This window comes from Perca flavescens, chromosome 14 (genome assembly GCF_004354835.1).
Source record: "Perca flavescens isolate YP-PL-M2 chromosome 14, PFLA_1.0, whole genome shotgun sequence".
NCBI classification, from domain to species: domain Eukaryota; kingdom Metazoa; phylum Chordata; class Actinopteri; order Perciformes; family Percidae; genus Perca; species Perca flavescens.
In genome coordinates, this window is record NC_041344.1 from 14,450,459 (window position 1) to 14,463,143 (window position 12,685).

Here is a 12,685-nt window from a genome sequence, read left to right on the forward strand (position 1 = left end):
TGCACAGTTAAAATTCCAGGTCTCTGAAAAGTGAAAGGCAAGTCAACTCAGTATGTCAACAGGGGATCTGTAAACCACACGTTTCCTGGACGGCTCTGTCAGGACCAGCTGTGCATACATCATAGCCTGCATGATCTGTGTGTACAGTTAAAGAAAGAAATAAAAGACAGACGGGATAGACAGAAATAAAGAAAGCAACAGACAGAAAAAGAGACGGACGTGTAACAACAGACGTACACAGAATATGAGGCGGAGGAGGGGGAGTTGGTATTTGATCTGTGTAAAGAGAAAAACAGTCTGACCATCTCTCTGAAGTTTGACAACTCCACAGTCCTATCTGTTACCATATCAATACTTCACAACAGCCCCACCCTGGCCTCATCACCTTCCAGATGCTCCCCCAGTGGAGAGGTGAAAGGTTGGCAGGTGCCTGGGGGAGCAGCAGGGAGCCTCAGGGTCAGATTTCTGAGAGGTCAAGCAGACTTTGGGTTGGACGAGCGGGGCAGTGATGGCAGGGTCTGCCGGGGGGACAATAGGTCTAGTATCCAGAGCAGGAGATAGACAGGACCACAGAGCAGCAGTCTAACCCAATCAACTTCATTTACAAGCACTGACAGACAGCCACGCCTGTCTGAGGCGGCCACAATCAGCTTTTACGGTATTACCCACTACCCACCACAAATCCATAATCCTTGACCTTTTGCATTTCCAACATAAAGTCAATGACAGTCACGATGACATCAACAAATGTACATTGCATTTGTGTAATTTCTACTCCAAAACTGATCTTTAATTGCATCCTTCAAGTGGTTATTGATTACATACTGCACAATAATATGGATTGTTTCAATGCAAACTGCACTTCTTTTGTAATTAGTCTGTATAATCAATTGATAGCATATTGATGTGTCCCTGAATGACTGAACCCACGTGATTTCTCTGATCATGCAAAGCAACATGACTTTAGCCCTGAACGGCGGACTTAATCTGGTAGAGCAAGAAAAGACATTGTCTGTATAATGAGAGACTAAAGGCAATATGTTGTATGCGGGCAGTGATGCTCGCATCCATCGACTGGACTTAATGAGTTTTTGTATGGGACTTTATGTTCAGTTTGGCGTGTTTGGCTATCTAATGTATGCCCCAGTTTCTCCGGAGCCCCTTCATTACATCAGTGAAATGAGGCGATAAAGTTTGCAATGTCTGCCCTGAAATCAATGTGGTACTGGCAAGAGTAATGCTGTCTTCCTGATAGTTTACAGCTCTATACGGCTCGCAATCAGATTCACAGTAGCTACTTCTCCCTAACACCTGTGTGCAACACATCTACCAAAGGAAAACGATGTAGTGAGTAGATAAAACTACCGGACAGAATTCCCCTCTTTCTCCCATTACGATCCATTATGTAAACACAAGATGAAGTCAGTTTGTTCTAGTCTAGACATGTAGCCCTACATCATTTGCCCCTTGCTGAGTACACAGCCCTGACCCACATTAATACATTTATAATCAATACCCCCCCAGGTCCCGTGAGCAGACTTGCCTATGAGATGTTGAAGGAAATTGTGCAGTCCAATTTAAAATTGCCAAGGGGGAACTTTCATAACCATGTGCCAATTAGTTCCACTGTCAATAATGGCAATGCTAAAGGACATTGTGTTCTAGGGTGAGAGGAGAGGATAGATAGAGGGAGGAGGGAGACATCATCAAGCTTATGCCCGTTGTTCATTGTTAATGGCTGTTACACTGACAAGAAGCATTTGATCAGACACACACACATATTGTGGGCCAGGGACGTGGTTGAGGGGGTTGTATTATGGGGCAGAATTACACAACCCATGAAGATAATAAGTAATGACGTCTTATAAAGGTCAACAAACAAAGCAGTAGTGGGACAAACACAGGCCGTGTGATGAGATTTATTAGGACAGCATTGAGAGCGTGGAGAGAGAGAAGAGGGGATGGGCGTGCATTCCTCTGTTGTTTCACTGCGGCCGTCACAGCAGCAGCTGAAACAGGTGCGTGTCTTTACTGGGAGCACCGAGGGCAAGACAAGTGCTATTCTCACATGGTTCAGAGTGGTCACACTTGACCACACTCTGACCTTACACCCACTTGAGTAGCCCAAGACTTCATTAAGTAGGCCCTAAGTAGCGCAGGGGTCTCACAACTATTATCTCAGCAATTTCAAACAGACTCTCCCTGTTCATAAACGATCTTGGCTCAAGGATATTTATGAGCAGTGTGCTTATCAACGTCAAAACTTTTAGCAGCCCTGCTTTGAATTGGGACCCCTGATGAGCGGTATCACAGGGCTCTCCACCCTGATGCATCTATTTTGATTTGTGGTCACCTCACCTGTCTGAGCAGCCTCCTGCAAAGTCATCCCACAAACTCTACTATCGCTCTTTCCGGGCACATAAGGAATCTGCGAGGGGCAGGTGACATTTCAAGTTGAAAGTACAACAGAGTATTGAGAAGAACTACTCTCGTTCAAAAGAGACAACACAAACCTAACACTTGATTGGGAGAATGAACAACTTGTTGGGCTATCACAAAGCTTGCGACATGAGACTGTCAGACTTAAGGCCATTTTATAGTCGTGCGTAAAGTCGACGGCATAGCCCCACAGACCCTCGCTGACCCCTCTGCGTCTACGCCGGACCCTACGCTGTAGTCTGATGCGCACCTCTCGAAAAATTTAACTACACGTCGCAGTGGCGCACGTCGCTCGGCTGTGGCTTGGTAGCGTTGCATTTCATCCAGCTCATTTCCTGGTTCTCCTTCTCCATAAACAACATGAAATCAAGGAGAGGATTAACTTTTCCTGCTACAGATTTCCCACCCTGGTCAGAAAACACAGGGGAGACACTGTGTTTTACTATGCCTCTAGAGTCGGTACTCGCTCCAAAGCTAATCGCCGTCACTCTCTCACTTCTCCCTTGCTGTATCACCCACTCCCCACACACACACATGCCGGCTTGACGCACACACCAGTGCACAAGTATTAACATCAGGCCACTTATGTAGGCTACGGCGAGAGCTCTGCGTGGAGCCTCCGCACAACTGTAAAACGGCCTTTAGAGATATTTTGTTATTATTGTTATTATTCATTACATACATAGGCACGAAATACATGCACACACAAAACCTATACTCATGCATTAGTTGTGGAGCCTGCCACATTAGTTGTCTGTTGTTGAAGACCATGTAAAGTTAAAACCGGTCGTTTAAACAATTATGCCTGACAAAATAAAGGCTTTTAACACTTTTCTCCTTTCTTAGCTCAAGAAAGAAATATTCTTCTTGAGACTTGTTTGACAAGAGGTGAGATATGACACAGACTTGTGTCGCTTGACTTGAATTGGACTTGGCCCAGTTTCTTCAAATTTTCCAACTAGAAAATCATGGGATTTCATTTTGACTTTCCATCAGTTCAAAGAAATTTTGACATGGTCTAGGAGTTTGAAAGATTGCCTTGCCACTTAAACCACTCCACATATTTTGCTGATTTGTCTGGCATTTAGCTGCCAGGTTCAGTCGATTTTATTTTTTTCCAGACCAAAATTTCATAGCAAAATCTGAGCTTTAAAGATTTCAGGTGGTTTGACACAGGCTCACCTTTCCTCTGCGTGCTTGGGTTATCGGGACAAGTATCAGTTCTCGCTCTACCACCTGTGAAAGTGGAAAGTGGACATCGTGACGCAGTTTTAGTCATTCTTTCCTTTTCCCAAACACATCCACAGACACACAGACACACACACACACACACACACACACACACACACACACACACACACACACACACACACACACACACACGGTCTCCAGCGTAGGAAACAGAGGGTTCCTGTTTTTGAGTCCAAGCTCTATTGTTATCTTAAACAGCCTCTCTCTCTCCCTCTCTGATTTTCTCTGCCTCCCCAGCTCTTGCTTCACACACTTGGGATATTACACAATTATTATGTAGCCAAATCTGGATCCCTATATAGCTTTTTAGTAGTACACATTCTTATCTGGACCTTTCACGCGACTATTATTGACAAAGCCAGAGAGACAGAGTCAACACAACTCACCATTACCACTTTTCCTGTTTTATCTGTGCCTCTTATCTTTATTCTGTGGATGGAGTCACAGTGACTTTTATTTCTGCACTTGAGGATCAAGTATCTCCTCTTCCATCGCTATCCCATCAGCCTACGCTGCAATACTCACTCCCCATTGTGGGAACCGAGGTGCTGCATGCAGTCTATTGCGCAGTTGAAGGTGTTAGGGGGATTGAAGGAAAGTCTGGATAAGGAACAGCTGGATTTAATGCACCATTAAGGTCATTGGTTGTTCAAGCTGCACCTGCAAATCCCCTGATTTCACCCCCCTGTCTAAACCTCTCTCCCCTGTCTGCTCCCTCCTCTCCTCTTTTCTCTGTTGGCCTCTCCTCTTTCGTCCACATACTCAGTCACCCTTTCTTTTCATTTCTGGCCCTCTCAGCTTTCTCGCTCTTGCCCTGTCAGCTATGAAACCCCCCTCCCTCTTTTCTGGTTATTCTAACTGCTGCCATTGCTTCACCCCTCTCTCACTCTGGTTCCCTATACATCCCCGTCTCATTTTCTGTCTCACTCTGCATGTCCCCTTCCCTCTCCCTTTCTTTCTCTATCTTTGTGTCTCTCTCTCTCATTCTCTCAGTTTGAATGCCCCTCCTGCTCACAGGCTGTTGTGTTGTGTCTGCCAGGCCTTCTCGGATAGAGCACAGGTTTCCTGAGTACTGGAACGGAACAGGAGCTGGCAGGGAGATACACTGAGAAAAGCCAGCTCGACTGTTCCCACTGAGCATCACACACACTCACACTGCTGCTCATACCGATGCCACACAGCCAGGAAAACAGCACACACTATGATGTATGTAATGATGCAGCATGTTATGGGTAATCCCACCTGGATTCGCTTTATTCTATCGATGCAGTGAAGTAACCTGACCCTCACAGTCTGATATCGTATAACATCTTATTAAGTGCAGCAAGTATCCCCATGCTGTTTTGAGTTGCATCAAAACAGGGTTCAATTCAAAGTATTATTTAATTTCATTCTGAAGGTCTGAGTCTCTAGCTTTTAATTTTCCACTATATTTCTTATAGAGACAACTTTGAATATTGTCATTAGGTTATTATCAGATTGACAGAAAATTCAGTGACCACAATTTTGATAATTAATTAATAATTTACGTAATTTATATAGCAAAAGTATGCCAAACATTTATTGGTTTCCACTTCTAAAATGTTAGGATCTGCTGTTTTTCTCTAAATTAATATCTTTGTGTTGAAATTTAAGATGTTACCTTGGGCAATGGGAAATTGTCTGTGATTTAACAGATTAAATTATTAAATAATTAAAATCTTAATAAAACATAGTCAGCATATCAATCAATAATGGATATAATCATGAGTTGCAGCTTCTTGTAAAGGAAATTTAAACGCAATACACATTGGCGGACATTTAGGCCATAGTATGATAGCTGTTATACAAACCCATACGCATATTCCTCGAACTACATTGCAGACTTGGAAAGATAATTGGTTATTATTAGCAAACAGCAAACAGACATAAACCCTGATTATCTTCCAGTCTTGCATATACCAGTCTCCATAAACAGAAGAAACAGGCTTCACCCCTCTGGCAGACACGCAGATTGTCACTTACACTATTAACACTGGTGCAGACAAACATAAACATCACTGTCCTAAGAATAACTCTCCATTTTCCCCCAAAGAATGATGTTTATTTCTCAGTGGCTCTTTGGTGCGTCCCTTTCCCCAGCTAACTGAATGATGTTTACATCTCCCACTCCTCCTGATTTCACCCTGGAGAGGTCTGAGCCCTCTGCACCTGGACAGTTCACCGCCCTGAATGAACAGACGTGCCCCAGCGCACCTAAAGACACTGAGGTCAGACAACAGTGTGCTCCCCGAGGCCCCTAATGAAATTGTTGTTGAATTCCCTGCTTTGGAATAACATTAGTATTTATGGATAGCTTTCAGCTACTAATGGTAAACTAATTTTCAAAATGGCTTTTCTAAATTAAGAGGATGGCACAGAGAAACAGTTAAAGGTCTAATGTGTGTTAAAAGCCTGACTGCGGGCCTCATTATAGACTTAGTTGAAATAAATTGTTTTCTGTCTCTCAGCTGACAGGGTGCTGGTGTTGTTAATGCATGAGACAACAGTCTACGGCAACGTTTTAATGAAAAACATAGACAGCGGCAACCTTTGAGATTTATTGAGTAATAAGTATAATGAGGGAATGTAGTAATTAATCTTTCTGACCACTGTCTTCTCACTCCTCATACAAATAGTGGGTGATTACTACAACAAAACAGGACATCTAGAATATAGTGTGGCAACAATAGTAACAATATACATCATTAAATATGTAGATAGATAAATAATTAAGGGTTTGCATGCAAAATAGTAGGCTAATTATCAAAATGTTTTAAAACTTAAAAGAGTTATCTAGTTATGTCTTCAATAGAGCACAACAGATTGTTGAGATTTGATGTGTAAATCTTAATAATGATTAAATATTCAAGCTTTAATAAAACTTGTTTTTGCTTGTGAATAATTAATTCTGCGATTTGTATGAAATTTAAAAGAAAATGAACAAATAAATATGTCATCTTTTTTCATATATATTGTTTTTAATTTCAGGGAGTGTCATCGCAATTTCGTTGTATTGTTGTCTTGCACAGCAGTATAATGACAATAAAGTTCGTATCTTACATCTTACTTGATCAATAATTCAGTAGATTTGTTGGAATTTTTGAAGCAACACAGCAGTGACTGCATTTCCCATAAGGCGTGACGGTTACGTCATAACTCTGCGCAGAGGTGAGGTGGCGTTTGAGAGGAGGTAAACACATCGGATTATTTCTTCTAAAACTATTGAACGAAATGCTATTTAAACGAATAAATAATTCCCTTTAGCTGGCTGTGTGTGACCACGTATTCCTGTTGCCTACCTGCTGTTTGTCTTCCTCGTGTGTTGTAGCTACATAACGTTAGCTAAGACGATGCTACTTTGGTGTGCTAAAGCTAAGCTAACGTTCTGGATGAATAAATAGCCTTTTAACCGTTCGTTTCTCTTTCAGGTTGTTTCCCAGCTTCTCACCTGAAATCCTCGCGGCAGTTCTCATCATGACAAAACTTGTGGAGTGGCTGTTCGGTGTGTCGGTGGTGGTCGCAGCCTGGGCTTTGGTCTCTTTCGACCTGTTGGACCTGAGCCTGCCGCAGACTTACAGAGAGGTCGCCTGGCCGATGCCTCTGTACCTGCTGGTTTCATTTGGCTGCTACTCGCTGGCCACGGTGGGATACAGGGTGGCCACCTTTAATGACTGCGACGAGGCGGCAAAAGAGCTGCAGGGGCAGATAAAAGAAGCCAAAGAGGACTTAAGGAAAAAGGGATTAAAGATGTAGAATTTGAGATGGACTAATGGAGGAACTTTTGAGAGACCGAAAGGGACGCACGGACAACTTTCACATACAACCTGTCTGACTCCCTCTTTTTTTGTTTCCAGCAGACATGATCTGAACATCAGTTATGACTCTTAATGCAGCATAGTTTGTTTTGTGTTATTTAGTGTCATCGCTTTCAAATAAGACCTAGATCAAATGTGCTTTAGGAAATTAGAAATTCAGGGTTACTCATAAGTGACAACACAGCAGTTTGACTTTTTTTTTTAATTATTATTATTCTCATCATTTAAAGACCTCTTTTATGAAGTAACTGAATGATATTTAACACTAGTTTCAGTTTGAATCATTTTGTAACTGGTGGTTACACACCTCAAACCAGATAAAAGAAAGGAGCTAAACCGTGAACAAACATGGTGCTGTCTTTGGATGCAAACGGCACACAATTAAATCCCCCTGAGAACTACTGCTCTGCAAAATTATCATCTGTAACAAGTTGCAGATCACTGAAATGTCATCAAATGAAACCAAAGGGTCACACTGGAACAATCTCACTAAAGACTGTTACCACTAGGAATTCTCAGATGCTTTCGATCTGTGTCAAATCCAAAATAGTAGTACACAGTGTGGACCTTGTTGTGTGTGTCTGGAGAGTGTTGCTTGTCTGTATAGATGGACTAGATTTTATCTGTAAAGAAATGTACATTCCATTGTCCAATTTCAGACTTGTGCCCTTGGGCTATTGCTGGAACTTAATTAAATTGGAGTCTATTTTTCTTCAGTTTTTCTGCCTACAAATGTGTGTGTGTTTGTGGGTTGGGGGTTCCAATAGGGCCAGGAAGTATGTGAGTAAGTGCTTGCATATATGATGCATTCCTTCTCCAAGCATAACCCACATGGCTCAGGGCTTTATATCAACTTCTCAATGCCTCCCTCTGTACAAGACACTGATCTCTTTTGTACAGTAGTTAACGAAATGAAATATAAATTATAGAGCATTTCCTTTTCTACCCTCACAGAGGTTTGCTCCAATCAGAGAATGCAAGCTTAGTATGTAGGTTTGAACTAATCTGATGTTGGCAAGTACAGTTCTTTTGTGTGAGCCTTAAAAAGCTGCCTATGTTCATTTCCAGTGAGTTCCCGCTGGGTATAAACAAAGAATAGCCTGGCCGAAGGCATCATTATGGGGTTTCAAAAGCTCCCATAACTTTAGAACAAATGCAAAGGAGTTGGCAATTCTCTTTTTGCACACTCTGCCTGTTGTGCCATTTGGCTGCAGCCCCATTGTGCCTTGCAACGTCACCCCCCCATGAATGTCTGCAAGCTGTTGCAAGAGCAGACTGGATGAAAGGCAACCTGTTTTTTCTTTTTACCAGAAAATCTTATACTTTGATATTTACACCAAAGGCTTGCCTTGGTAAGCAATTATGTTCTTACTCGTAACCACATGTGAAATAGTTAATCACTTTTCTTTGTCATCATTCTCCCCAAATCTAACTTTGAAGACATCCATCTGTTCATTTTTATTCTGAAGCCTATCAGACAAAAATATAAATCAGATTAGGCCAAATGGTGCCATATACAGTGCCTTTTCCCTTTAATCCCTTATTTCAAACATACAGTACATAAACTTCATCCCAGATTTAGCCCTTTACATGATAGCAAGTGTAATTTATTGTAATCTGATGCACAGACAGAGATTTAACAATAGCTGTCCTATCAAAAACGTCCTCCAATAAATCTCCATGTGTTTCATTTGCAGCAAATGTGAGACGACTAGCATCACTACTGCTGTTTGGCGAGCAAGGGGCAGTGTTCACATTGGCAGTATTGTGCTCCTGATAGAGCACAGTAATTTGAAGCAATGTGCAAAATCCATAATAACGATTGCATAGCAGTTAGTCAGTTTGAACAAAGCCTTAGTAAATCAAATTTCTGGCTTAGGCTACCATAAGTAATTTTTATTTGTCCAGTGAGAATGACCTTTCATGTATAGTTGTCAAACCTTCACACAGTTAAATCATTATAATTTAGATCAGGGTCTTCAATGCGTTTTGAGCCAAGGATCCCTTAACTGAAAGAGATGGTGCAGAGACCCCTACTACATCGCACAAATTTTATTAAATTGTATAAAAATTAAGTTGCGTATTAAACTGGGCCTACAATGACATGTAGAGCAGCCTAAAGCCTTTATACATACCTTTTTTACATAGAATACTACGCCAATAAAATAATAATAATAATAATAATAATAATAATTATTGCTGGTATGATTTTCTAAATCATGTTTTAATGTTAAGCATACATGTGGCAAAGTGAATCCTTACGATGAACTGTATCTGTGGATGGCTATCTAAGTGACTACCTTACCTACAGGCCAGTATGGTTATCATCAATGGTTTTTTCACAAATAGGCTGATTTATATTTGCTAATAATATGTTGGTTTCATGTTAACGCGTTTTAATTTTCTTGGAAACTTAAAAAAAAACTTAAAGGAACACACTGATTTATTGGGACTTATGGTCATATGAGACACAGCTGTCTTCTAACCGTATACAAACTGGGAACTATATTCTCAGAAAGTCGAAGCACTGCTACTTCTGCTTCTTGGGCGGAGTGATTTGCTAGCAGCACCTGAAGCCCTGTGGTGAGGAGCAGAGAGTTTGCCTGGAGTTTGCTCAGAGTTGGAGTAATTGAGTCAACAATTACTAGATAGTAAAAGCATAGTGACCTTGTTATTTGTACACCTTGTGACTATACAAATCACAACATGTAAACAGGAACATGTTGGCGTTATTTTCATAGACAGTATATAAACTGGACCAACAGATCCCGTTGCTCGGACGGAAACCAGTGAAGGATATTAGAAACAACGTAAATGTGACGTGAGCAACCTGTCTGAAAGTTGTAAGTCTTCTGGTAGCTGTGCCAAGAGAAATCTCAATCATTCCCAATCTTGCAGAGATGTAGAGCGTAGGAGATAACATGGGCACAGGCTAATTATTGCTAACTAAAATGCTAGTTAACATTAGTAATTCAACTTAAACAGCTAATGTAAGTCGAAACTGCCTGCAAGCTTCTCCTGTACTATACGGTAATTCCTCTACTATGCGACAGTAAGTTGCATGGTTATGACACAATCGTTAGCCTATGTTTATAAAAACGTCTGCTACGGAGCCGTAACGTGAGGTACAAGGTAATGGAGCCTTTTATACATTGTCGTGTTTCTTTAGAAATAAACAATGGACAAAAAAAGTCTTTAAACGCTTCAGATGTAAAGTTATTTGCTGTCAATTGTCAAAATGAATGACAGTCAATGGAATGCTAACGTCGGGTGATTGTTTGGTAGCATCAAAATGGCGCCATAGGAGGTTCGAGTTCTGAAGCGAAGCTTACCCCCTTGGTTATTTTGTCACTTATTTGGAGCAGTAGGCTAGTTGGAACCGGTTACCTCCAGGATCTGTGCTAGGCTTAGCTAGCGCTGGGGGGCGTTAGACAGAGTTACAACACGCACAGAGATGAGAAGGGTATGTATGGACTACTCTGGGGGTTATGGTGAATAAGCTAAAGTCCCAATAAGTCGGCGTGTTCCTTTAACAATAATTCAGTGCACCCCCCTGCAGTAACTCTGTAGGGGTTCCGGACCCCCTGTTGAAGATCTCTAATTTAGATCACTTTGAGGTAAAAGCTGGCCTAAACTTGACTTGAAATAATTCAAAACCAAAGTTGAGATTCAGCTGTTTTTCACATTAAAGATATAAAGCTGGTTTGTTATGAAATATATAAAATATTTATTCGTTCTTGTATCACAAAAGTGGTAAGATCTGCACACTTGACTCATGTCTCAAAGTCATCTAAAATCTCTCAGTGATGTAACATGTCTAAGTGGTAACTTCAAAATCCTCTTGCTTGAATTTTCCTTTCTTTTCCGGTTTGGGGTATGCGAGCCACTTCTAAGATTTTTTTTCACAATTGTCTTTGACAGGAGGATTTTAAAAGGTGAAGTAGGCTGAGAAACATAACAAACATGTGCAGAATGCTCCAAATGTGAGAGGCGTCGGATAAATTGAGAGAGGAGCTGAAAAACAGGAGGAAACCTAATGGGGATAGAGACAGTGGGGCAGGCCATGGGGTTGTGCCCGCAGCATGGCCCCACTGAGACCTTAAGACACTATAAAAAACATTTCTAGAGACACTCAGTGACACTGCTGGGAGCAAATCCATCTTAACAAGCTGAAAACCAAGAGTGAAAAAGCAAAACCTCAAACCCATCTAGAGACGCACAGAAGGAGAGATGGAGCCCAGAGCTAAAAGAGATAGAGATTTGATTCAGATACTGAAAAGGGTGAACAACAGTAATGGCATGATGAGAGAGTGACATGAGGTGTGTGTGTGTGGGGGGGTTAATGGTTTAAAGGGGCAGAACAAAAGAAGTGTGCAGTGAAAATGAGTAAAAAAAAAAGGAAAATGACTAAGTGACATGGACAGGAAACCAAAACATGAGCTGGAACAAGACAGATGACCCTGGCAGTGAGTGTGTGACATGAATTTTCGGGAAGAGGAGACCACACCCCGACCGCCAGCGATGGAAGGGGACCAAAATGTGCCCTGATTGACCCAGAGGCTCAGACTTACTCTGTATAACCAAGGTGTTTCCTTCCCATCAGCCCTATCTGACCCTGCTGTTATCTAAAGCTTTTACAGGCACTAAAGCAGGACTCAAACAAAAGAGGAAATAAAGGAGCTTTCAAACATGCCGCTACAATAAAACATATAATCCGAGCATTCAGTGCATCATCGCTGAATAAAAAGTATGTGAGGGAGGTTAAAAAGTCACTTATTGGTTACCCTATTGTTTTTTTGCTGCTCATAAACAGCTGCTTTGATACTTACAAGACACCAGGTTCCCATTCTAGGGCAGCATGGAAGCTTATAAATGCTACAAATAGCTACAATAACATTAGGTAACCTCCCAGAAGCCCTGTAAAGCAGATACTCCTGGCTCTTCCAAGTAGTAACATACGCTAGCAGGCAGACAGGGACTGGTCTTCATGTCTCCTGCTGATAGCGAGGTATGACTCAGTCCAGAGATGCAGAGAGAGACCAGCTGGGCATGCCAAACCTGCTCTGAATTGTGTATTTTTTCTTGCTGTGTCTCATGACCTCCTACCAGTTTATGTTGGGTCAGCTCTCTCTCTCGGTTACACAATGACGACCGATAAA

The 12,685-nt window shown here is 41.7% G+C and overlaps 1 protein-coding gene across 1 annotated transcript; it reads left to right on the forward strand.

Annotated features, from left to right (window-relative positions):
* The first annotated feature begins 6,815 nt into the window (after positions 1 to 6,815).
* On the forward strand, positions 6,816 to 8,245 carry dpm3 (dolichyl-phosphate mannosyltransferase subunit 3, regulatory). The gene is made up of 2 exons (XM_028597876.1): positions 6,816 to 6,901; positions 7,140 to 8,245. Exon 2 carries the CDS (start codon positions 7,186 to 7,188, stop codon positions 7,462 to 7,464), a length of 279 nt encoding a protein of 92 aa, XP_028453677.1. The 5' UTR covers positions 6,816 to 6,901; positions 7,140 to 7,185; the 3' UTR covers positions 7,465 to 8,245.
* Positions 8,246 to 12,685: the final 4,440 nt, after the last annotated feature.

Bases quoted from the DNA above. Each gene is read 5' to 3' on its own strand.
- dpm3 (XM_028597876.1), top strand. From the start codon at position 7,186: ATGACAAAACTTGTGGAGTGGCTGTTCGGTGTGTCGGTGGTGGTCGCA.